At 42.3% G+C, this 26,997-nt stretch overlaps 1 protein-coding gene across 1 annotated transcript in view; it reads right to left on the reverse strand.

The window, feature by feature from the left end:
- Positions 1-791: 791 nt before the first annotated feature.
- LOC311053291 (transient receptor potential cation channel subfamily M member 4-like) overlaps positions 792-26,997 on the reverse strand; it is a 37,874-nt gene continuing 11,668 nt past the window's right edge. Inside the window, exons 8-26 of the mRNA XM_084068749.1 lie at positions 26,268-26,489; positions 24,791-24,893; positions 18,258-18,382; positions 16,747-17,025; positions 16,077-16,175; positions 13,300-13,428; positions 12,902-13,031; positions 11,217-11,353; positions 10,519-10,637; positions 10,159-10,366; positions 7,556-7,671; positions 6,430-6,562; positions 6,146-6,323; positions 5,714-5,879; positions 4,794-4,984; positions 2,797-2,929; positions 2,133-2,204; positions 1,215-1,290; positions 792-1,039 (exon numbers count right to left, since the gene is read on the reverse strand). Coding sequence (XP_083924875.1) covers positions 902-1,039; positions 1,215-1,290; positions 2,133-2,204; positions 2,797-2,929; positions 4,794-4,984; positions 5,714-5,879; positions 6,146-6,323; positions 6,430-6,562; positions 7,556-7,671; positions 10,159-10,366; positions 10,519-10,637; positions 11,217-11,353; positions 12,902-13,031; positions 13,300-13,428; positions 16,077-16,175; positions 16,747-17,025; positions 18,258-18,382; positions 24,791-24,893; positions 26,268-26,489 — 2,754 coding nt within the window. The 3' untranslated portion in view covers positions 792-901. The remainder of the gene's footprint in view (positions 1,040-1,214; positions 1,291-2,132; positions 2,205-2,796; positions 2,930-4,793; positions 4,985-5,713; positions 5,880-6,145; positions 6,324-6,429; positions 6,563-7,555; positions 7,672-10,158; positions 10,367-10,518; positions 10,638-11,216; positions 11,354-12,901; positions 13,032-13,299; positions 13,429-16,076; positions 16,176-16,746; positions 17,026-18,257; positions 18,383-24,790; positions 24,894-26,267; positions 26,490-26,997) is intronic.

The following is a 26,997-nucleotide window of genomic DNA, read 5'->3' on the forward strand; positions in this document are numbered from 1 at the left end:
TAAACTGCTTACATTTTGGGAAAGTGAAAAACAGGCGTCGTCATGTTGTGCATATGCTAATGGTCAATGCCTGTGTGCAAATTCAAGTAAATTTTGCCAGCCACTGAGGAGAACCGGACAGAACAGAGGTTTTGATGACAGGTTTTGGTGACCGAAGTTTCCTTGTATATATGTAGTGCTGCTGTGCTGCTGTTTTTTCCATTCCAATAGAATGTTGATAACAGGATGTTGGTAAATGGTAAATGGTGAGGCGCATATGTTTTCATTCCCACATGGATTGTCTTGGTTATAAGCCCACTTGTTTCTATAATGGAAGGACAAGTTAAAATGTTACTTTTGATTCTCAAACTTTTTAACTTCAAGGACCCCCAGTATGGTTTTTATACATTCAGGGACCCCTATATAACTCTGACAGCATATAAACGGAACCAAATGGACCTGGCCATCTGGTTCCATACATACGCTGTCAGAGTTACAGCCCCATTAAGGGTACATTTGGTTCCTAACTGTCAATCATTTTGTTGGGAACCCCCTCAAGGACCCCTGGGGTTCCCCGGACCCCACTTTAACACATTGACTGCCAGAGTTTATTCATAATTTACCCCATTGACTGCCAGCGATTTGCGTGTTTTTTTTTGTTGTTATTTTGTTATTTAAATGCATTTAAGTTTCTCAGGCCATGGTTTTGAACACATACGAGGATCGACCACCAGAGAGCAGCAAAATGACACCCTCGATGACTCGCTAATCATCTGCTCAATCATCTCAATTGATTGATTGCACTGGGCTAATTTGACCATGACAGTCCTAAATAGTTTTTAAAAGCATGCTAAAGCATGGCCTGCAGACATACTTAAATGTGGTTTATTGTATCTTTGCTGTCGCTAACTGTATAAAGTAGTTATTTCACCATTCCAGAAGTTGCACACATGTCTGTAGAGATACTTCTAAAAGTGGGTGATGGTTGACCAGGGTTTGCCAGGGTGCTTTGTGCCAGAGTATCCAAGATCTGGCTGAGAGCATTCAAGCTTTTCTCCATCTAGTGGATCAAAACAGTAAAAACATCATAAAGGCATGCATATCAGAATTTAAATGATAAAAACCCTTTGAGAGAATGGTGAGCTACATTTTGAGTAAATCCCGAGGTGTCATCACAGACAAAAGATCAAGACAACCCTGAGGAGTGGAAGAGCTTTGAATAAGCCTGAATTTACCTCAGTCTTCAGAGAATGTCTGGTTTCATTCAGTTGTTCAGTCAGCTGTTTCAGCACACAGTCCACTCTGTCCACTCTGCCAAAACACACAGATTGATTGAATGATTGAGTCATTGATTCATTCACATGCAGTGGCGTAAAGTAACTAAGTACATTTACTCAAGTACTGTTCTTAAAGGGATAGTTCACTCCCAACATGACTTTTTTTTCTATCAATTACACACCCCATGGAGACTTGAATTCATGGTTATTTTTTAGTTTTTGTCTAATTCCCAAGCCAATAATTTGATGACCGGCGGCGGTCATCAACGGTTTACAACGGCAGTAGACACCCTGGAGGTGTCGACCTGACGCTTCTTTCAGAAAACGTTTCTATTTTGGAGCGTCGACACACTATGTGTGTATCAGTGCACTACAGTGTTTAATGGGTCTAAAAACTCATTGATGAGTTTAAATACGTATCGCAGTGTGTAAAGATTGAGTGTTCTAAATTCTCTTTTGAGAAACACAAGACATGTTAATTTATGACATGGAGCAGGGGTCTTCAACAGGGGGTCCAAGACCCCTTGGGGGTCCTCAGAGTTACAACAGGGGGGCCACCTTTCGTTTATTTTTTTTGCATGAACCACATGAACCCTAGCATCACTATTCTGAGGGGAACGCATTGCAGATATCGGCTATTTTCGGCAAAGAGGTTTGGTGTACAATTTAAGAATTGTGTATGCGTATTTGACTTATTTTGTTTCATTCAGGTGCGGTTCAAATTATTAGTACTTTCAGTGCAACCAAATATATACTGACGCTTCAAATTCTCCCACTTTTGATGTGAACAAGTGGCCTAAATTGACATGAGTGATTGACTCTTTCTATCTGTCAGGGCCTTTGGTGATTGAAATCCAATGAGGTTAGTTATCTCACTTGTCAGACATCTGCTTCAGCCTCTGGTCAAAGTCTCTGGTTTCAGTCACCTGTTGCAGCACACTGTCCACTCTGTCAAAACACACACAGTTCAGTACAATTCAGTACAGATCCATTTAGCTGATCTGTGGCCGGAGGTGAATTTAGTAATTGACATGAAATCGTAAACCAATAGTGTAAATTAACGTAGTGCACACTCAAGAACTGTACTTAAGTACAATTTTGAGGTATTTTTACTTTCTTCAGTATTTACAATTTTCAATACTTTTACTTCTACCCCACTATATCTCGGAGGAAAATATTGTACTTTTACTCGACAATAATTGCATGAAAACTTTAGTTACTAGTTACTAGATTAACTAGTAGATTGATTATTATTACAAAAACATACACTAACCACTTACACTACACCGTGAGTAGGGACACTAACCCTATATATATTTCGGCCATTAAAAATAGCCGATCGACAAGATCGACAATGTGTCGCATCGCGATGCATTGTGAGCTTCTAGATCTTTTACTTTTGGCACGTTAAGTATATTTTGATACCAATACCTTTGCACTTTTACTCAAGTGCATTTTGAATACGGGACTTCTACTTGATAACTGTATATAAGTAAAACATGTGAGCACTTCTCCCATCACAGCATCGTTGGCATCTCACTTGTCAGACATCTGTTTGATCCTCTCAGAGTCACTGTCTCTCTGAATGTCCCTCTGGGCTGCCAGGAGGTTCTTCTTCTGGTCGCTCTCCCATCTCATGATACGTTCACGCTCATTACGTCTGATCTCCAACTCTAACCGTTGGGGGGAAAATACTGAATTTATTCCCTGCCATTTGGTGGAGATCTCCGTCTTTTCAAAAAAGATATATTCTTTTGAAAATTCCACTAGAGGGCGCTCTAACGCAACTTAGGAATGATCCTAGCGCCCTGAAAGAAGGAATGGACAGATGTTACGTCTTCCCAAAGAATGACATTCCCGTCCGCTCCTTCTTTATCAGTTTTAGAAAAACACCCCTTTCTCTTTTTTTCTCCATTTTTTGGTGAAAACGGCTGTTAAACAACGGCCGACTGGGACAAAATGGACGATTGCGGTTACAATTGTTTTTCTCTGGTGGAGAGATCAGACCCTCCCCCATCCACCAGACATGCTTTGTTCACGTGCACGCGCACATCACGTGGCTCTGTAGAGATCGTCAATATAAGGTAAAAAAAAAACCCTGGCAGAAGCTACATAATTCATTAATTAATACCCGAAAGGGAATGTGTTAACATAATCTGGGCAGTAGCTCAACAGATGTGAGCTGAGGTTGAGCTGAAATGCTTGGCCTAGCCCTACAGACAATGTCAACAAATCAAAACATTACGTTGGTCACCAACCATCATAATCAATGTCATACATCTGTAGGTACCAGTGGTGTAAAGTAGCTAAGTACATTTACTCAAGTACTGTACTGAAGTACAATGTTGAGGTATTTTTACTTTACTGGAGTATTTCCAATTTTCAGTACTTTTACTTCCACTCCACTACATCTCAGAGGCAAATATTGTGCTTTTTCTGCACTACAAGTATTTGAAAACTTTAGTTACTAGTTACTTTGTAGATTTTGATTATTATTACAAAACATACATTAACCACTTCAGCCCCATGTACATTTTGGCCATTTGAAAATAGCAGATCTACAAGCTCACAATGTGTCGCATTGCGACACATTGTGAGCTTGTAGATCTGCTATTTTCAAAAGATTTGTATACATTTTATACATTTGAACACTTGTGAAATGGGACATTCTGCATAATGAGTACTTTTACTTTTGGTACTTTAAGTACATTTTTATACCAATACTTTTGTACTTTCACTCAAGTGCATTTTGAATTCCGGACTTTTACTTGTAACAGAGTATTTCTATATTGCAGTATTGCTACAGTACTTTTACTTAAGTAAAGACATTGAGTACTTTTTTCACCACTGGTACTAAAAGCACTGTTACACAGCCCGATTTTGCACAGATGAGATCAGTTTTCAAGAATAATGACGGTGGTAATGTCTCCCATCATTGTGCCCTGTGCATTCATACATGCATACGCACACAGTAAAATTGACAATTATAAATGATTCTCATGGTGTTCAAGACTTCACTCAATTGTCAAATCACACAAAAGTGTCATCTAAAGCGTTGGTTCTCAAAGTGGGGTCCGGGGACCCCCAGGGGTCCTTGAGGGAGTTCCAGGGGGTCCCCAGCTAAATGGCAGTTAGGAACCAAATGGACCCTTATGGGTCTGTAACGCTGAGAGTGTACAAATGGACCCTGACGGGTCCATTTGGTTCCATTTGTACACTCGCAGAGTTAAATTAACATAGATTTTTACAATATAAATTGGGGTCCCAGAGATATAAATGCCATTAAACGGGCGTCCGTAGCCTAATGCATGTCAAACTGGGGGTCCAAGAAATTAAAATGGTTGAAAATCACTGCTAGAACCATAGAAATCTTCTCTTATGGGGGTCCCTGGCATTTATTTTCAAATGGGGGTCCGCGGGCTAATAAATGTAGATTTGGGGGTCCTTGACATGAAAGTTTGAGAACCACTGATCTAAAGATGAAGGATTAACTGAGTCTTTAATTTGTTTTTCATTAGATCCAAATTAAATACTGACCACTGTGGTAGATCGGGCCTGAAGGCACCCTGTGGATTTTCTTCTTTAAAAACGAGAAGAAGAGATGAACGTGGGAGAGGATGATGAACGGAGGAGCCAAAGAAGGACGGGACTTGTATTCGAGGATGAGCTTGTAGCGCTGGAACCTCCAGTAGATGTCGCTGTTCTCCTGCACCTTCTCAAAGGTGTAGCTGCGTGGAGGATTGTGGAAGTGGCAAAACAACAACATAAAGGGATGAATGGGTAGAAGGGCAACATCAGAGGTAATGAGAGGAGATAGGCCTACCAGTTGAGCAGTGGTGAAAAAGGTACTCACATTTCTTACTTAAATTAAAGTATCAATACTGCAATATAGAAATACTCTGTTACTTAAGTAAAAGTCCGGAATTCAAAATGTACTTGAGTAAAATTACAAAAGTATTGGCATCATAATGTACTTAAAGTACCAAAAGTAAAAGTGCTCATTAGGCAGAATGTTCCATTTCAAGTTTTCACATATTTTGAAAATAGCCGATCTACAAGCTCACAATGTGTCACATTGCGACACGTTGTGAGCTTGTAGATCGGCTATTTTCAAATGGCCGAAATGTATATAGGGCTGAAGTGGTTAATGTATGTCTTGTAATAATAATCTAAATCTACAAAGTAACTAGTAGCTAAAGTTTTCAAATAATTGTAGTCGAGTATAAAAGTATAATATTTGCCTCTGAGATGTAGTGCAGTAGAAGTTAAAGTATTGGAAATTGGAAATACTCAAGTAGAGTACAAATACCTCAAAATTGTACTTAAGTACAGTACTTGAGTACATTACTTTAGTTACTTTACACCACTGTAGCTGAATGAGGGAAACCAAGAAGAGGGACAGAGAGGGCACTTATGGAGCTACAGACAGAAGGAAGGTGAAATGCTTGGTTCTCTACCTGAGTATGGCAATGAGCAGGTTGATGAGCAGGATGTTGGTGACCAGCAGGTAAATGACCAGCAGAACTATCACCAGCCAGTTGCTGTACTCGATCCTGCATGGCTCAGCACCGCCCTCTATCTGTGTCACATTGTCAGTGCAGGCCAGGTCCCACTGTTCTCCCACTTTGATGACAAAAAAAAAACATGAAAATAAATAAAATAATGAATGAATGACTGTCCATCTGTAGTAAAATACAAAACTGTTATACTAATGGTAAACTAAAACAAATATAAATAAAGCTGCAAGCAGCATTGCCGGTGGCCAAGAAATTAGCACACGCACGCACGCACGCAAACACACACACACACACACACACACACACACACACACACACACACACACACACACACACACACACACACACACACACACACACACACACACACACACACATCTACTTCTTCAACAGGAAAATGTCCGAAGATGTGCAGGTAAGGTCTGTAGAACACTCGACGGAAGATACGATTTGGGTTGGGATCGTAGGAATAGAGCAGCGCCTGATTGGCTACGCCATATGCCATTAGCCACACCCCCAGGAAGAAGAGGAAGAAACAGACATCTTTCATCTGAACAGTGAGAAACAAGACATTTTGTGTTCATTACATAATGTCAGTGACCCATGCTACCCTCATAGGATGATAAAAGAGCATTACTATCTGTATTATGTCTTACCATCTTGCCAACAATGATGATTTTTGGTCCCATCTGTTTGTGAGCAACGGAGATGTGAATGAGACGGAGTGTGAAGACCATGTAGTCGATGCACAGGACACATCGTCCAGACTCATAGGACCACGCGAACATCCTGAAGCACGAGCAGAACAAAACACATTTCACCTCATTTAATTCATTTGAATCAAACTCTGATTTGAAGATTATCATGGTTCCGGTATTTCTCAAAGCTCTCGATCTACTTCAAGTAGTCTACTATTGTGGTTCTCAACCTTTTTAGCTCAAGACCCAAAAGAGAAATGTGATGTCTCCCCGGCACCCAAACTATAGTGAAAATAGCCGATGTACAAGCTCACAACACGTCGCGATGCAACGTGTTGTGAGCTTGTACATCGGCTATTTTCACTACTTCTTTTTTTTATTTTTATTTTTATTTTTTTTATTAAATAATTATTATTATTAAATCATAATAATTAAAAACAAAATGTAGGAAACAAAAAAATAAATGGGTATTTACTCATAAAACCCACGTATGGGTCCCGAGTCGACCATTGTTTGGGTAATCTCTCAAGAAAGGATTCTGCTCTGCGTTTGAATCTGTCGGGGGGTTCGTCATATCGCGTACGCACTGGCCTACAAGTGGGCATGCCTTCAGATCAGGAAGCAGTCCGCGCTTTACCCAATCAAATAGTAGTGGGCGGGATTTACGTGTCTGCCGATCCTTCCCCACTAGAAACAAACCGAAACTCATTTAACAATAGCGTCCTCGGAGCAGACAAAACCACGGAAAGATATTCACATTTTAACTTGCTCTTTCATCATAGAAACAAGTGGGCTTTAACCAAAACGATCCATGTTCTCTGGGAGAAGTGGTGTTAGTGTTCCGTGTAGAAATATTGTTAGTGGGAATGAAAACATAGTCACACCACCAGAAGTGAAAGGCTGAAGGCAGACCAAAACCCCGGTTTCCTTGCGTACGTGTGCTACGTCGACTTCCTCCCAGAGCCAAGTGAGATGGTAAAAAACAGCAGAGGGCACTGTTTTTCCTTTTCATTTGGCGATAGGTTCCCAGATTGCTGTTTGGGAAACAGTGTACTACAGGAACCAATCATGTCTGTGTACCAACCTGCAGACGAGACCAATAATGAACAGAACGATGGCAGTGAGGTCACACTTGTTCCAGACATCCTGCTTGTACAGCCTCAAACTCTGGTGCCAAGTCATGTGGTCCTCAAAGAAAGCCTGAAAGTCATGAAACACATCGACCAAACTGAATCAAGCTGACAGATGTGTGAATAGGCTCTATTCACAGCAGCCATATTATGAAGACATTCACAGGTGTTACCAATGATACTAATGAAGGCTCTGTTCCATTTAGTCTAGCACAGTGGTTTCCACGACCCCCATAACTCTGAGAGTGTACAAATGGAACCATTTGTACACTCTCAGAGTTACACACCTGTAAGGGGCCATTTGGAAGCCTGTGAGGGTCCCTGGACCCCAACTGTAGACCCACTGGTGTTTCCAGTGGGCCAACATGCACAATATTAGCACCCTGACTCTAGACGGGGCCGAAAATGGAAAATTCTGTAACCATGTAGGCATTTTTGAGTAAAAGTTGGCATCCAGCATTTTTTCAAAGTTCAATGTGTCCCCAATAAGAATCCACCGGATGCCAGTGAAATAAGGGTCCCAGTTTTTTTTATTCCTCCGCCAAAGAAGATATGGTTTCACCACCACTTGTTTGTCTGAGCGTCTGTTTGTAAGCAGGATTACGGAAAAACTACTGCGCCAACTTTTATGAAACTTGGTGGAAGGGTGTAGCATGGGCTGATGAGGAACCAAATTAACTTCCCATGCCCCTCGGCCATAAGGGGGCGGGGCAATGGGCGTGGTCAATCGCAAAAAGACACCCAACTCCCAAATGGCTTCACATAACGCCACAAAACTTTGTAGCAGGGATGGTCATCGCCTAAGAAAGAACGGATGCACTTTACACATCCACTGGCTAAAAGAGGGCACGGCAACCTAACAGAGCCCAGCACAGCCCACCAGAGCCCATTATAGCCCATTATAGCCCACCAGAGCCCAGCAGTCCGGCACATTCCAGCACACAAAGTCCAGCCCACTGGGAGAATAGCCTAGGGCATGGGGGTAGTTCAATGACTGTAATAGGCTATACAGGGCTGGGTCCAGCTGGAATAGGCTAGACTAGAATGTTCTAGGCCTTACTAGACTCTAATAGGCTCTATTAGGCTGTACTAGGCTCTTGTCAGCCCTGTAGCCCCTTTGCACTTGAGATTAACCACTGTGTCCACGGGCAATAGTTTTACAAGGGTTTGTGTCCACCGGCAATAGTTTTACATGAAAGTTTCTAGGCTATAGTATAGTACTGCCCCGTACAACCTAACAGAGCCCAGCACAGCCCACCAGAGCCCATTATAGCCCACCAGAGCCCAGCAGTCCGGCACATTCCAGCACACAAAGTCCAGCCCACTGGGAGAATAGCCTAGGGTATGGGGGTAGTTAAATGACTGTAATAGGCTATACAGGGCTGGGTCCAGCTGGAATAGGCTAGACTAGAATGTTCTAGGTCTTACTAGACTCTAATAGGCTCTATTAGGCTGTACTAGGCTCTTGTCAGCCCTTTAGCCCCTTTGCACTTGAGATTAACCACTGTGTCCACAGGCAATAGTTTTACATGGGTTTTTGTCTACCGGCAATAGTTTTACATGAACATTTCTAGGCTATAGTATAGTACTGCCCCGTACAACCTAACAGAGCCCAGCACAGCCCACCGAGAGCCCATTATAGCCCATTATAGCCCACCAGAGCCCAGCAGTCCGGCACATTCCAGCACACAAAGTCCAGCCCACTGGGAGAATAGCCTAGGGTATGGGGGTAGTTAAATGACTGTAATAGGCTATACAGGGCTGGGTCCAGCTGGAATAGACTAGAATATTCTAGGTCTTAATAGACTCTAATAGGCTCTATTAGGCTGTACTAGGCTCTTGTCAGCCCTTTAGCCCCTTTGCACTTGAGATTAACCACTGTGTCCACAGGCAATAGTTTTACATGGGTTTGTGTCCACCGGCAATAGTGAATGAATATCTTAATACTGAACCAGGCTGGGGTGTCTGAGTAGATGTTAAAATGACCCCAAACATATTTGAAAGTGATTTATACCACTAAAGGTCGTAGGTTCCGTGGCGGGGCGGGTCATGAAAAAACCCGACCCGCACATCACTAGTAGACACCATTCAGGGACATTTTTATGCTGTGCTGTGCAAGTCCAGGAAGGTTTTGTTCCTTGAATTATGTTTGACTCTTTGGTATATTAATGACCTGTGGTGGAAAAAGTACTCAGATATTTGACTTAAGTAAAAGTAGCAATACCACATTATAAAAATACTCTGTAACAATTAAAAGGCCTGTGTTCAAAATGTTACTTGAGTAAAAGTACAAAGGTATATTGGCATTGAAATATACTTAAAGTACCAAAAGTAAAAGTAAAAGTACTAACATGTTTTGAAAATAGCAGATTTACAAGCTCACAACGCGTCGCATCACGACGGGTGGTGAGCTTGTACTTGAGAGTAAATGTACTTAGTTACTTTACACCACTGTGAATGACAAACGATTTATACCCCATTTGTGTATTTATTGGCTGCGCGGTGAGTGTGTGCCAACAGGAAATGTAAGAGAGATATAAGCTCCCCCTCCACCCACCTGTCGGATCTCCTCACATATGAAGGTGAACACCCAGAAGTACAGCACGTATTCACTGATGGCCGGGCGGCCACTAGGGGGCGGCAGCTTAAAGTCCACCAGCAGCACGTAGGCAAACAGGAGGAGGAAGAGGAAGTACATCAGCACATTGCCCACGAAGGAAGTGACGGGAGCACTCCAGAACTGATGCCATCTGGAGTACAGAATTCTGCAAGGCGGAGCATCATGACAAACCCTCTCAACTTCTAGTCTTTAAACACATTTTGAATTCCATGGATCGTTTTGGTAATAAGTGTAATAGACAGGTTGTGACAACAAGCGTATTATTGTGTTAAACATGTATGGCCGTCGAGCACCAACCTGAATCTGAAGGTGATGAGGTTGGTGTAGCAGAGCACAGGGCAGAGAAGGGTGAGGAGCACTTTCCACATTGTCGTGTCCCTCTCCATGCTGCCCAACCAGATCTTAGACAGCTTGGCCTGAGAAGCAGAACGGTCTGTTTTTTTTCGCCATTTCTGAGTGTTAATGTTACAGTTTCTGTAGCAATGGTACCGTCACCGTCCCTCTGGGATATGGGATATAAACAGCAGATGGGGGGCCAAAAAACTGGTCAGTGACATACCAAGGTGATGAGCGGAGATCGTTTACCATTTTCCATGTATTTATTTATTTGGTGGGTGACTTTTTAGTTTGTCCCGTTGACAATTCCACATAGTTTTGGATTTTTCATTTTAGTTTAGTTTTAGTTTGTTTTGATAATTATTTTCTTATTCAGTTAGTTTTTATTAGTTTTAGTGTTAGTGTTTTTTTTCATACTTTAGATTATTTGTCAGGTGCAGGATTGAAAAGGTAAGTATCGTGTAATAAAAACTTTAAAAAAGATACTACGGTCCATTTGGTTTCATTTTACGCTCTCAAGAGCTTAAGATCTATAAGGGTCCATTTGGTTACCAATACCAACTCTCCATCAATTAGCTGCGGGACCACCTGGAACCCGGTTGAGAACCACTGCTCCAGACTAATAGCTGAGCCGGCCAGACAGACAGAGACGGACCAACCTGTACTCCATCATGGCTGAAGAACAGACATGCGTCAGCAGCCATGCCCATCTGGAGGCAGTTTGAGCCCCACACCGGAGAGTCAATGGTGAGCAGCTTGAAGGAGTGACTGCTCTGGTAAAAGGAACTGAACACATCTGAGGAGGGGAAGATGCATGGCAGTTAACTTGGTGGTGGCAGTACTAATACCCATAATGCATCGGCAAACAGCCAGAGCAGAGGGGAACTGACCTAGTATCATCAAGGGTTGAAAAGGTGTTCAACCCATGGAGACCTGAGGCCGATTATACAAAAGCCTTCTAAATCAGTAGTTCTCGAACTTTATTCGTACCAAGGACCCCTCAAATTGATATATATTTGGCCGCAAACCCCCCATCTGAAAATGCTTTTACCCCCAGAAGAGATGTTTGTGTTAAAAAAAAAACACTTTCAAGATTTTTCAAAAATGTTCAAAAATTGCAGATGTACAAGATGCAAGTTTAAAAAAAAAAAAAAAAAAAAATATATATATATATATATATATATATATATATATATATATATAAAAGCAGAAATTGGAGTGGTTGTTTAATTAAGAGGTATTAAAGATGGCACATCTTGTTTTTGGAGCCTGGAGTAGAAGACAATCTAATCTTTTCAAATAGGTTCATGTCCGGGTCTCGTGTTAAGATGTGGTGTAACAGGCCCAATGCTGTGTTTTAAGTTGTAAACTTATGTAATCTGCCATGTACAGTATAAAGCCTGAGTGTTTGATTTAGTTATTTGTTTGTGAATTATCATGTTGGTTCATTGTTCATGTCAAATTAAATAATGAGTAAAGAAATGGCATTAAATGGGGGTCCGTAGCCTAATGCATGTCAAACTGGGGGTACTTGAAATTAAAATAGTTGAGAATCACTGCTAGAGAGCCGTCAAAATCATCTCTTATGGGGGTCCCTGGCATATCTTTTCAAATGGGGGTCCGCGGGCTAATAAGTGTCAATTTGGGGGTCCTTGACATGAAAAAGTTTGAGAACCACTGCTGTAAGCCCACTGGGCTGGGCTTACTTGGAAGCATGACACGTTAATAAAGAAAAATCATCATCATATAGCTGAAATCAAAGATGCTTTCCTGGTTTTAATAGGTGAAGCATTGGGGTAGAAATGGCTTTTGCGTCGTTATACGGTCAGAGTAGGGGATCTGAGAGAGCGGTTATAACCAATAATGAGTTGCGTGACATCGGCTTCCCATGGATTCTGAGCTCAGTTCAGGAGCCACTGCCTAAAACATTGGTTCTCAAAGTGGGGTCCGGGGACCCCCAGGGTAACTTGGGGGGGTTCCAGGGGGTCCCCAGCAAAATGTGTTAATATAGCGTCACAATCATTTTAACCTTTTATACTTTGGCTTTTCAAAAATAGCAGATAAACAAGCTCATAGCGCGGCACCGAGTGCCGTATGAGCTTGTCGATCTGCTATTTTTGAAAAATCGTGAACATTTTGTGCAAACCTTGGGATATATATATTTTTTAAGACAACAGTTTTAACTCAAATATTTGCCTCTGGGGGTCCCTGGAACAAAACATTTCGAGATGGGTGTCCGTGGCTAAATTCATATCATTTTGGGGGTTCTTGACATGAAAAAGTTTGAGAACCACTGGCTTAAAAAACGTCAGTTTGAGTAATTTATCGGTGAGAGGCTTCTCACCGTGTGCCAGTTCCTCGAACCTCTGTGCCAGCTCGGCCATAGAATGCTTGGCCTCCGTCTCACAGTCCATCTTGGACATCTCCCTGAGCATCTTGCACGCGCTCAGAGCACTCAGCACCGACTCCTCTGACTGGAAGATGGACAGAGAGACAGGCAGTGTTGGAAAAAGTAATCACATTTTGTACTTAAGTAAAAGTATCAATACTGCATAATAATACTAAGGTAGATATACTCCGGAATTCAAAATTTGGTAATGTCAAAATGTACTTAAAAGTACCAGAAGTAAAAGTACTCATTTTGCAGAATGTCCCATTTCACAAGTTTTCCATCACTGTTCATGTATACACAGTACCAAATATAAAAATAATTCAGCTTTTTCCGGGCATCACGTGTTTTACCATCTCCCAGAAGAAGACAGCCATGTCACTGCGGTTCTGTAGGACAGCCCAGATGAAGAGAGACGTCCAGGGGAATTCACAGGGCTGCTCCCTGTAAGAACAGTCTCCACGCAGAAGTTTACTAGCATGCTGAGAAGGAGAGAAGAACAGAACTATGAAGAAGAAAGGCATTAAAGGCCCCGTTTAAACTGCAATCAAATCCAGTCAAATCCGATTTATTTTCTCAAATCCAATCTTTTGGCCTGACTGTTCACACTGCATTTGCCAGTGACCAGATCTGATCTGTCACAGATCTGTGCGTTTAGACTGATTTAAACTACGTCAACCCAAAGGCGCCCTGTGCCGACATATCTGCTTTGGTTGCCGTGGTAACGACGTAGGCGTCGTGGCGTCATGACTTTTAGGACCTTGTGAACCCATTTTCTGCCATGCCTTGAGACATATCTTCATATATTGTTGTTCCTGTACATTCCTACACATTTAGCTTGTACTGAGGCATCCCCCCCAAAGTGCTAGGACACATTGAATTTCTTTGTCTGTCCACTGAATGCTGCTCGCCATTTCTTCTGCACGATTGTTTTGTTTTCATTACACCTCTTGTGCTCTCGTAAATCAAAATCAATTCTCGCTCTGTAATGACGTCAGTGGCGCTCGGGTCGCGCTGCAAGTGACGTTTTGGACAGTTTAATATGTGTCTTGGGTGGTTAGATCAGGTTACTGCGTTCAGACGGATATATATATGTACACATATATATATATATATATATATATATATATATATATATATATATATACATACATATATATATATATATATATATATATATATATATATATATATGTTACAGGGAAACACTAGAGGGCAATGCAAGCCACACTAGACTAGAACTATGCAACGCGCATAGACGTGCATAGCCATGAACATGCATGCGTGTGCACGCACGCACGCACGCACGCACGCACGCACGCACGCACGCACGCACGCACGCACGTTCATGCTTGGTTTATTGAAAACATTAAGATTGTTAAGATAATTGTATTGTGTTCTGGCTTTTAACATTTGTTTTAGTTTATCCACGACACACACGCACAAGTGGATAGTAACCCATGAAAAGATCTATTCCCCCCCTCGGTTTACAACTCGGACGGCGCTGATTCGACTAGCAGACCATCGGCCGGTCGGTGTAGGCGCTCGGGCGCGCCTCCTCGGCCTCAAGCTCTGCTAAGTCGGCGCGCCTCCATCATGGACAATAACTATTATCACGTCTGCGTGTGAACGCGTGTTCAGCGTTCCCCTAGCGTAGCTTCCTGGTTGCTATGTGGGGGGGAACAACAAAAGCCAGGTCCGCCTCGCATCAAAGCCCCGCCTCACACCTCAACCCTAACCCTTAATGGGTTAAGAAAGAAACAGTGATAGGTTTGTACATTTTTAAATGGGTATTAAACTAATAAAAGTTATTTAATTTGATAAAACACAACACGTGTAACTGATCCTTGAAAAATGGCAGCATGGTACAGGCTGGCTAATTAATCACTGAACCCTGTATACTTAAGTAGAGGGGTCTAGACTAGGCCGCACATTTATTTCCCTCTACGTTAAATATCCTCACTGAAAATAGCAGATCTACAAGCTCAACACATTGCGAGCTTGTCGACCTGCTATTTTCGTCTAATGTTCACCCCAGAATAAGGATGTTAGGGTTCATGTTTAACCCATTAAGACCGGGAACACATCTGTGTAACCACTTAAAACCATTATTTTATACTTTGGCTATTAAAAAAATACCAGATATACAAGCTCATAGCGCAGCAAGTGCCGTGCTATGAGCATGTGGAACTGCTATTTTTGAAAAATCATGGAAATTTGAGCAAATCTTTGCTTCTCGGGAGTCCGCGGCCAAATACATATAATTTTGGGGGTCCTTGACATTTGTAGAATCGGCCTCAGGTCTTAACCCATTCAATCCGGGAAACGCCATCTCTGTCATTTTAGATTTCTTTGGCTATTCAAAAATACCAGATCTACAAGCTCAGAGCGCGGCACCGAGTGCCTTTTTAGCAAACATTTGTAACTCAAATCTTTGTTTCTGGGGGTCCCTGGAACTAAATGTTTCACAAATGTTCGCTTCGAAAAATATATATAATCCAAGATTTGCACGAATTTTCACGATTTGAGTGCCGAGTGCCGCACTATGAGCTTGTAGATCTGCTATTTTTGAATAGCCAAAGAATAACACAAATGGTGTTTTTCCCGGTTGGCACCAGAGCTGGTGCCATGTTTTTGCACTTTTTCTGTTTTTCATGTGTCTATGAGGTTGATAGAACTTCATTAAGCCCCCCGGTGGTTTTATGGTGTTTTATGTCTTCTCTGACTATTTTGAGTTTCTACCTGGAGGCTGAAACCTTGAGGGTCAAACGTGCCAATAGAGAAACAGTGCTTTAGTGACAACATACCCTCCCCCTCATTATCATAACACAACAGGTGTGGGCATGAGGAGGAAGAGGGACGACAGGTGGGTGGTGCTAAGGTCGTGGAGGAGGTGCTAAGGTGAGAACCAGGTATACTTAATGAACTGGAGGCGTGTCCACATAAAAACATAATTTTAACAATTTCTGTACACTTTTTTGAAAATAATCTTCCTCCTAGTATAACCATAATACCTGATGATTATGTTGTAGGTAGGGGGGGGGGTCACTGAAAACCACGGCACCCCGTCTTTAAAGAGTTAATGGGTTAAAGATAAAATAATGGTAGCAGTTTTGTGAGGAGTTAGTACCCTCAGAGACCTCCTGCCAGAGGTGAAGTCTTCCAGACCCAGAGCACGGCAGTAGAATGGCTTCTCTTTGCCCAATAACGTCCTCAAGACACCTGACAACTGGAGACACAGGGAAGAGGCAAAACAATAATAATATATATTTAAAAAGAAGGAAATAAGACAAACTTATCACAAAGGCCAAATTTCCTCTTAAACCAACAAAGTGGCTTTGTCCAAATAAAAACAGGGTCAACAAAAAAAAACCTGCCTAATGATGATGTCACTGGTAGGCGTGTGTCTGAAGTGTCTGCAGCCCTCCTGACACAGGCCGAATAGATTTTTTGAATTTGTATAATGAGCATTAGTGAGGACGAATTACATGAAGAATGTGAAAATGGCTGAAGTTGTCCTTTAAGTCATGTCTTGTCTCCTGACAATCACCTGGATTGTCATTTTTCCTGGATTTGGGAGAATCCAGGATTCAACATTTCAGGATTCGAATAAAAAAATAGCAAAGGTAGCAGATCTACAAGCTCAAAACGCGATGCTTTGCGCCGCGTTTCGAGCTTGTAGATCTTCTACCTTTCATGCTTTTGTGTGACGCTGTAGTATGATCGAGTAGAGCGTTAACTTATGAAAAAACACAACAAGTTAGAAAATGGAGATACAACATTATTTCTCTAAACCCCACCTCATACAGGCTGATCTCTCTCCTTGTTTTAAGCCGCTCTGGCGGCTCCTTCACACACTCCATTGGCACACAGATCCCTGTCCTCTTCTTCCGCTCCTCCAGGCGCTCAACTAGCAGCTTGTAGGCCAGCGTGCCCTTGGCCACCGAGCGGTAGAGGCTCTCCAGCCTGCCATAGGTCAGGTAGGCCTGGATGTTGAAGCCGTTCTCGGTGAAGAGTCGCACAAAATGGGGCTTGTCGTTGACCAGTGCCTCCGTCATGCAGTCGTCTAGGTCTCGATTCTGTCGGACAGAATGGAGGTCAACAGGGACAGATTATCTAGCTGTTTGTTTAGTTGTTGTTTTTTTAAGGTGTAGAGCAGAAAAAAAGGACATTTTTGACAAAACTGGCTTTCATTTATAATTTTGAAGGTCTCCATGAGCTCTATCTGATGGTAAAAGAAAATTTACTTAAAAAAATAAAGGCATGGTCAGTATCATGATCGGTATCATGATCGGTATCATGTCAGTATCATGGTCGGTATCATGGTCGGTATCACGGTCGGTATCACGGTCGGTATCACGGTCAGTATCATGATCAGTATCATGGTCAGTATCACAGTGGCCGAAGCATTTTCAGTATCATGTCAATATCATAAATAGTATTATGGTCAGTATCACGGTCAGGATCATGTCAATATCATGGCCAGTATCATGGTCAGTATTATGGTCAGTATCATGTCAGTATCATGGTCAGCATCATGTCAGTATCATGGTCAGTATCATGGTCAGTATCATGTCAGTATCATGGTCAGTATCATGGTCAGTATCATGGTCAGTATCATGTCAGTATCATGGTCAGTATCATGTCAGTATCATGTCAGTATCATGGCCAGTATCATGGTCAGTATCATGGTGGTCAGTATCATGGTCAGTATCATGGTCAGTATCATGGTCAGTATCATGTCAGTATCATGATCAGTATCATGTCAGTATCTGCACTGAACTGCAATGCACGCAGTGATGTTTTGTCATCAATTAAACCGCCAGCCATCTTAAATGTTGTTGTCTTAACCGATATTTAAAGTGGTCAAAACATACTCATGAATAAAATATACTCTTGTTGGCACTAATCAGCACAGATTCTTTTGTAAAAGTAGGCTATATATTTTGTCATGGTGACATTAAAATACAACCTATTACATGCTGAGCTTGTAGATAAGCTTTTTTTTTTCGGGAAAATCACAGATATCACACGGTCGCACACCTGGCAACTTCATTGGAATTCAATGGACTCTTGATCTGAGTTAAATTCTCCTTTAAAGTTGTTGAAAATAGTTGGCGTTACTCTGCTGTGGGCATGTATAGCTACTGTACTCTCCTAAAAATCTAAACTTGAGCTCTGCTTGGAGCCCCAGAATTGCGAAATTCGCCACCGTGACAGTAGCCACAGTGGAACTATTAAAGTAACTCCAAATCTACAGTAGCAATATTTGTGTGACTTCAACATTCAGGTATCTTGTGATGTTTCTCACCATCCAATTGATGTCACCATTGAAGAACTCACTCCTGGCGATGTCCACTCTGTTCAGGGTGACAGCTAGCTTCAGATCCTCCGTGTGAAGTCTGGCGTCATAAGATGCACGGTTCTTATTGCATGCTACACGCATGGACGCACACACGCGCGCACACACACACACACACACACACACACACACACACACACACACACACACACACACACACACACACACACACACAATGTTAATTATATACCCTAACATAACATAACATCTTCTTTCATGTATCATCCTCAAACTCAGTGTCGTGTACACCCATGTCTCTGGTCCCACTAGGGACCACTGAAGGTGGTCTTTACAGGGGAAGGTGGCGATCATGTGTTCGGCAGTCTGCTCAGGCTCACCACACTTGGTATGCTGCGTTGTCTGCCAGGCCCCACTTCTTCATAGTTGAATTGTAGCAGCCGACCGTAGACAGCCAACTATTCCATTATCTCCGATTGCTATATGGAGTCTGGAACTACATCTCCCGAAATCCGAGACAGGAATCTTAAAATATCTTTACATTAAAGTTTTTCATTTCCATTTCTGCTACGCTTGAATCTGTGCTACCTGGTTTTCAGCAGTATGTTGATTGTAAGACAAGGGGTAAAAACATTTTAGATAAATGTTATGGCAATGTAAAGAATGCTTATGTAGCTGAGGCTAAACCTCCACTGTCCACTGCTAAACCCCCATTTACCATGTCTGATCACAATGTTGTCCACTTGATTCCCACATATAAGTCACTGCTTAAAAGCAGTAAACCACAAGTTAAAACTATTCATGTGTGGGACAATGACAGCATAGAAACGCTCAAAGGTTGCTTTTGCTGCACGGACTGGAGCCTTTTCCACAGCCTAGACTTGGAGGAGGCTACAGATACGATGACAGAATACATTAAATTCTGTAAAGATAACGTGTTGACAAAAAAAACAATAACCATAAACCCTACATCTCAAGGGAAATTAAAGAGTGCCTGGTTAAGAAACATAGAGCGTTTAAAAGTGGAGACCTGGTAACTATGAGGAATATCCAGAAAGAGATCAATCAAAAGATTGGGGATGCTAAACGGAAAGAGAAGGAGAAGTTTGAGGCATACTGCTAATTCCAAAAAAATGTGGGAATCTATGAAAGCCATGACCAACATGGCTCCAGCAAAGAAGGGCCTTAGTGTTTCGAATGAAAAGGAAAAGGCCAATGAACTAAACAACTTTTATGCAAGATTTGAAACAGCTGATTTCCTGCAGGAGAAAATAGCTGCCCTTGAGTCTGTACCCACACACAGTGATCTGGGAATTACTGTGGATCTACATGAAGTCCAGAAGATGTTTGCACGCACATGTCCCCGAAAGGCCTCAGGTCCAGATGGAATATGTGGCCGGCTGCTGCACTCATGCAGTCAGGAACTTGCAGAGGCTTGGTGTCCCATCTACCAAAAGTCACTGGACTCATGTACTGTTCCGTCCACCTGGAAAGACTCTATTATAATCCCTGTTCCCAAAAAAACATGCTGCAAGGAAAATAATGACTATCGCCCAGTCGCTTTGACCTCAGTGATTATGAAATGTTTTGAGAAAATCATTATCAGTTTACTGAGGGCAGCGGTTGATTGTTCATTGGACACCTTTCAGTTTGCTTACAGGAGTAACAGAGGCATAGAGGATGCAGTTCTGGCCTTAGATTATTTCCTTTTGAAACACTTAGGAAAGAACACTGCTTATGCACGCCTTCTTCTGGTGGATTTCAGTTCAGCTTTTAATACAATACAGCCACATATCTTAATTACGAGGTTGAGGGACCTTAATGTCCACCCCCTTATTATCAGGTGGTATTATTCTTTTTTAACTGAACGTACACAAAGGGTCAGTGTGAACGGTACCATGTCAGAGCCCAGAACCTTGAGTACTGGAGCACCGCAGGGCTGCGTTAGCTCACCCGTCCTATTCACCTTATACACAAATGAGTGCAGAAGCGGTAACCCGAATAATTACATTATTAAATTCTCGGACGACACTGCCATCCTATCCCTACTGGGTAAAGATAGAGATTTAGCTACCTATTTTTCAGAGGTTCAGAGGTTTGTAGCATGGTGCGATGACAACCACCTTGTTCTCAATGTGAGGAAGACACAGGAGATGGTGTTTGACCCTAGGAGTATAGGTGACACGATACGATACGATACGATAATACTTTGTCAGTTTGCACTGAAATTTGTCTTGCGACCCAGAAACAGCCATGTATGCAACATATAACAGTACACACATTTGACATGACACAAGAAAACAACAAAATACAAATACATACATAAAGACATGCAAAGACAAGAGCAATGTCCACCACTCAGCCTACCCCTGGCTTATAACTCCTGATTAAGCCTCAATGTCGTCTGATGGACAAAGGACCTCTTCAGTTTGACCTTATTGTATGTAGGAACACTGTATCTCCTTCCTGAAGGCAGCAACCTATATTCTCCATACAAAGCATGGCTAGTGTTTGCAGTGATATTCCTTGCCAACCTTATCATACTGTTATCATACGTAGATGTATAGAGCCTCTGAAGTGGTTGTCCAACAATCTTTGAACAAATGTTCACTTGTTGCAGCAGTTGTGACTTTAAACTAAAGCTACAGACAGACATCCATACCAGGTGGTACTACAGTACTGCAGGACACTCATAATAACAGAAGTGAAAAACAAAAGAAGAATCTGTCTACTAGCACCAAAAGATCTCAGACGGCGAAGGAAATAGACTCTTTGTTTTGTCTTCTTACCCACTGATTCAATCTGGTCTTTCCATGACAAAAGGTGGTCTATTACTACTCCTAGGTATGTATACGAACATACCTGGTTGATCTGTTCACTATGAATAGTAATAGGGGATCTGTGTATCTCTAGTGGGGCACCAAAAACAATCTCTTCTGTCTTTTTTGTGTTAATGATAAGAGCGTTGTTATCACTCCATTCCACCACCTTATTTACTCTGTGTTGGTGCAGTCCAGGATCACTGGAACTATCCAAAAGAGAAATCAAAACTGTATCATCAGAGTACTTTAGAATGTATTGGTCTGGCTTGTCAGTGCGACATTCAGACAGACATTTCTCAGTACTACAGCTGTCAGTGTAAAGGGTGAACAATACAGCTGAGCTTACACAACCCTGGGGAGCACCAACATTAGTGGTTAATGCTGAGGAGAGGGTTTTGTTCACTTTCACCCTCTGTACTCTGTTAGTAAGGAAGGAAGCATACCAGTGAATTAAGTATGGATTCAGTTCCAACTGTACCATCTTTGACACCAGAATATCAGACTGTATTGTATTGAAGGCTGAAGAGAAGTCTAAGAACAGCACCCTTGCATGATTCTTATTAGACTTATCTAGGTGTTTTGTAATGAAGTGGACCAGTGTGACAACCGCATCCTCTGTACCGCAACCTTTCTTATAAGCAAACTGACAGGGGTCAAATGTGTCTTTAGTTATACTCACAAGATGTTGCAACAGTATTCTTTCCAGTGATTTCATGGTCACTGAAGTAAGAGCTATGGGTCTATAATCCTTATGTTCTTTTGGACATTGGATTTTGGGTAATGGTTTTATGTGTGAGGTTTTCCAACACAGAGGAATTATATGTGTGTCTACAGAGGTTTGAAATATTGGTTGCCACACAGGAGCCAACTCGGATGCAAAGTTTTTGAGGAGAAAAGCACTGCACTCGTCCGGCCCATTAGCTTTCCTTGTGTTAGTACACCGAAACACTTTCCTGACATCCTCTTCAGTGATGATAATTCTGTCTGAGGGGGCAGGTGTTACAGCCTTAAGTATTTCAGTGCACTTAGAGGAATCGCCCAATGATTCGAATCTGGCATAGAAAGTATTTAGGTCATTGGCAAAGCCAAGTTCATTGTCTGTCACAATAGGTTTGGTTGGGGCTGACATTCCTGTCATGGATTTCATAGTATCCCACGCCTTTTTGTGATTTTTAGCTTTGAACGCATCCTCTAGGTGCTGTCTATGTGCCAATTTTGCCTGCCTCATTTTTGTTTTTAGCTTATTTTCTGTCAATTTGAGTGCACCGAAATCTTTGCTTATGAAGGCTGTTTTCCTTTCATTTATTATATTCTTTATGTCCTTGGTCACATATGTTTTATTGTTCGGATAGATTTTAATTTCCTTTGTAGGAACAACCAGCTGTACACAAAAATTAATGTAATCATTTGTAACTGTGGTTATTTCGTCCAATGAACCATCTCTAAAAGTGTCCCAATCTGTACAGTCCAGGCATGCTTTTAGTTGTTCCTTGCTTTCATTTGTCCATGTCCTAACTACTTTCTTCTCCACCTTTCCTCTCTTCAGTTTTGACTTATAAACTGGAGTCATGTACACAACATTATGGTCAGAGGTCAATATAGGCGGGCCTACCTTGGCAACATATGCATCTGGAATGTTCACATAACACTTGTCCAGAATGTTATTTTTCCTAGTCGCATCCTTGACATACTGTACAAATCCTGGCAACACAGTGTCTAGATAACACTGGTTCAAGTCTCCAAGTACGATTGCTGGTGCCTCTGGGTACTGTAGTTGTAGTCCATGTACACAGTCAGCAATGGTTTTTGCTGCCTGTGCTGCTCTTCCTGGCCCTTTAGGAGGCACATAGACTATGAACAGTAGAATGCACCCAAATTTGCGGGGGAGATAGAACGGTCTTAAAGTCATGCCCAGGATTTCCACGTTGGGATCGTCGCATATCCCGAGTTTGACGGAATGGGATCGACACCAGAGATCATTAATGTACACACATACTCCACCGTAACCACTCCCTCCACCTCTGTCCAGTCGCACCAGAGTGAATCCGGGGACCTCATAGAGTGAGTCTAGTTTTGATGGTTTTAACCAGCTTTCAGTGAAACATAACAGTGATGCCTCACGAAATTCGTAGCTGTACCTTGTGTATGTTCTTATCGTGCTGATTTTGTTATCCAAGGATCGCACGTTGGCCAGAACGATAAAGGGGAGCGGGGGGCGGGTGAATCTCCTCCGTAAACGGTTTCGAATTCCCCCTCTTTTTCCTCGTCTCCTCCTCCTCTTTCCTCGGATCAGTTCCACGGGTATGTCATCCAACACCGGCAAGTGGACGTGGCCCGCCGTTGTGTTCGGCTCCGGCGGCCGTAATGCCAGTAGTGCAGCTCGGCTGTACACATGGACGATCCCGGTAGCGCCGTTTTCACGCCAGATGTTTGTCTCGAGCCGAGTCCCCGGTTCTATCGACCAGCACTTTCCACAGAAGTTACAAATGACCAGGATCAGCAGAGCTACCTCTGCGGCTCTCATCTTGGCGACATTGCACATCTTTACATGTGACGACATATAGACACGGACAATACAAATAACTAAACAATAAGGCACACAAGCAAACTCTCAGGTCGCGGTGCAGCCGCCGAGCAGCGCACACGGAAGCAGCGTCACAGCGTCAGCTGTGGCCTGTGGTCATCCATGACTCGACCATCTAACAGGTCTCCTCATATAAATACTTGGGCATTAGCATTGACAACACGCTAACGTGGAATACACATGTGGACAGTCTCTGTAGTAAAGTTCAGCAAAGACTGCATTTCCTCCGCCGTCTCAGGGTTCATGGTGTTGACCAAAAGTTTATGTTAGTGTTCTACCGAGCGGTCTTGGAAAGTCTGGTCAGATTTGGCATCACAGTTTGGTTTGGCAACCTCTCAGTGCAACTGAGGTCCAAATTGCTCCGATTGGTGCAGACTGCAGGGAAAATCATAGGAGTAAGACAACTCCCCTCTCTACAGTCTATTTACGAGCAGGCCACGCTAAGACAAGCTCAGAAAATAGTCAGTGATGCTACCCATGTTTTACATGGACAGTTTGTAATGCTGCCCTCTGGGAGAAGGTATAGCGAACCTAGATGGAATTATGTACGATTCAAAAAATCGTTTGTTCCTGTGGCAACTAAAATGCTAAATGAGGCCCTGCAGTGACCATTAAGAGTAGACCGATCACTATCTGTGCACTTGTGTAATGTTGTCCCCCTCCCCCCCCCTGTTATGTATTTTGTATTTTGTATTTTGTATTGTCATTGTTTTACGTGTGGCTGCAGCTGGGGTTAAAGCCCAAAACAAATTTCCTTCGGGACAATAAAAGTTTACCTTACCTTACCTTACCTAAGCAGCAAGCTACTTGCTTAGATGATTTTGATTCATATTCAGATACATTTGTGCGACTGTAAAGACAAAACGGAAGCGGGGAGGAGGCGTCACATCTGCTTCCGTGCTCCAGACTGTATGACCGGAAGCATTCGAAAATTGTGGGAGGCAACAGGCAACAGAGACTATATTGCAAGGGTTTGGAGGGGCTGTTGTCATTGTAGTGTCATGCAGGATATGCCAGTCATGTATCTGAGCTTTCCTTGCCAAGTTGATGGCACCAATGGCCAAATAACAAATAACATAACATAACATAATAATACTGATTATTTTTATATACAGTACCTCTTGCCAGGGCCTTGAGCAGGACTGTATCAAAGTCATCTGGCCTCTCCTGCTCTCCATGGTAGACTGTTATCAGCTCCCTGTTCTGGTAGATGCTCAGAGCCTGAGGGTCAAGGTTAAGGGTTACAGGATTGCAATTTCTGTAATGAACTGTAAACAGGAACTGCAATCTCATGACGGCATTCTGTTTATTACATACACAACTGATAGACGTTCTGCTCTGTTTGGCACAGTGCAACGCAAGACAGAGAGGATGACTTGCAATGATGCGACAAATATTGTCAGCCAGATTCAAACCTGTGACACATGATGTACTGTACATCCCCACCCACTGAGCTAACAGCATGCCACAGGCACAGAGACCTTGTAAGGTTTGGGGTAAATTCTACTATTTTCCCCACTGCAAGATACCAGAGTCACATCCAGGAATTAAGCTAAAAGCTAGTTAGGCCTACTAACTAGCTTTCACCATACATTCAAATGTAGATAGCATGTTATGTAGACAGATGCCAGGTCCATCTGTTGACCTGGCATCCTATAGTTTGTATAGCTTTTTTAATGTACATATATATTGTTTTAATATTACACTGTTTAGACTGATGATAGGTTCTTGGTTTACCTATGATCCTAGATTACTATTTCTATGTATTTGATGTATTACCTGTGTTTACCTTTCTTACTGTAAATCGCTCTGGATTAAGAGCGCCTGCTAAAAGCCTAAATTGTAAATTTCATGAGCATGCAGAGACATACAAACGGCATCCAAAGACCATCCATTACCCTGTCTGACTCTGGATAAGTTATAGTAATAGTACATAGAAATAGTAAATTAAAAAGAAAAAATGTAGTAACTTCTGAAAACAGACAAATAACACCATCCCTGTTGTTGGCTAAGTCAACAGGGAACACATGTTCTGGAACAACTATGTGCATTCAGAAAAGCCTATTGGCCTAATAGATTGCAGATTTACAAGCTCATAGAGCTTGTAGATCTGCTATTTTTTTGAAAAAATAATGAAAATGTGTGCAAATCTTTGAATATATATATATTTTTAAAGCAAACATTTGTAACTCAAATCTTTGCTTCTGGGGAAAAAAACATATGTTTTTATATCAGTGGTGCTCAAACATTTTCATGTCAAGGACCCCCAAAATGATATGTATTTGGCCGCGGACCCCCATCGCAAAATATTTTGTTCCAGGGACCGCCAGAAGCAAAGATTTGAGTTACAAATGTTCGCTTTAGAAAATATATATTCAAAGATTTGCACACATTTTCAAGATTTTTCTAAAAATAGCAGATCTACAAGCTCGTAGCGTGGCACTCGGTGCCACGCTACGAGCTTGTAAATCTGCTATTTTTTGAATGGCCAAAGAGATCTAAAAATGACACAGATGTGTTCCCAGTTTGAATGGGTTAATGTTAAGGGTGTGTTGAAAGCCTCATTACTGTGCACCATCCACTGCCCTTTCATACCTGTTCAATAAGCGTGTCTGTCTGTGCTTCAGAAGGGAAGTGTCTCCTGACCCGCTCTGCCACTCTGACCTTCAGATCAACACTAGGACCCGCATTGGAGAACGTCTGAACAGCAGGGAAAGGTGATAGGCTCTCCAGCATGTCACTCAAGAGGTCGGCCACGCCTCCTGAACCTGCCAGCACCAGCCAGGGTGTGGAGTTCCTCAGAGACGCGTCTACCCGCTGGTGAAGATATTGGGGAGGGAGAGAGAGAGAGAGAGACAGACAGACTGTTACGAGTGTGAGTATGCAGTAGAGTTGTGTGTCAGTGTGTGTGGGGTTTATGTTAGTGTATGTGTGGGGATTGTGTGAGTGGAGTGTTTCCAGGTACCAGGTGCTGAGCATTTCCTGATTGCTGGCTGCCAATCACCCTTGCTGCTTTGTGATTGGGTGGAGAAACCTGGAGAAGACTATTTAAGATCTGTGAACACCTTCGGTCTCTGGCAGCACTTGCAGTAGTGCTGTCCACCCACACACACACTCTTTGTGTTTAAGTTACTGCATTTTGAGTTCTTTAGTAAATGTGTATCAGGTGAAAGCAATGGACCACGGAAGCCAGCTTTTTGTATAAAGTCATGTTTTGTTAGATTATAGTAGAGTAGAGAATCTAGGACTGGATTGTACTTTATTTTGTGTTTGTCAGGTTAGTGTTTAACACTTAAGATTAGGTTTAGGACTGTTATGATTATTT

This window comes from Gymnoscopelus microlampas (genome assembly GCF_963454915.1).
Source record: "Gymnoscopelus microlampas genome assembly, chromosome: 10".
In the NCBI taxonomy this organism is placed as follows: domain Eukaryota; kingdom Metazoa; phylum Chordata; class Actinopteri; order Myctophiformes; family Myctophidae; genus Gymnoscopelus; species Gymnoscopelus microlampas.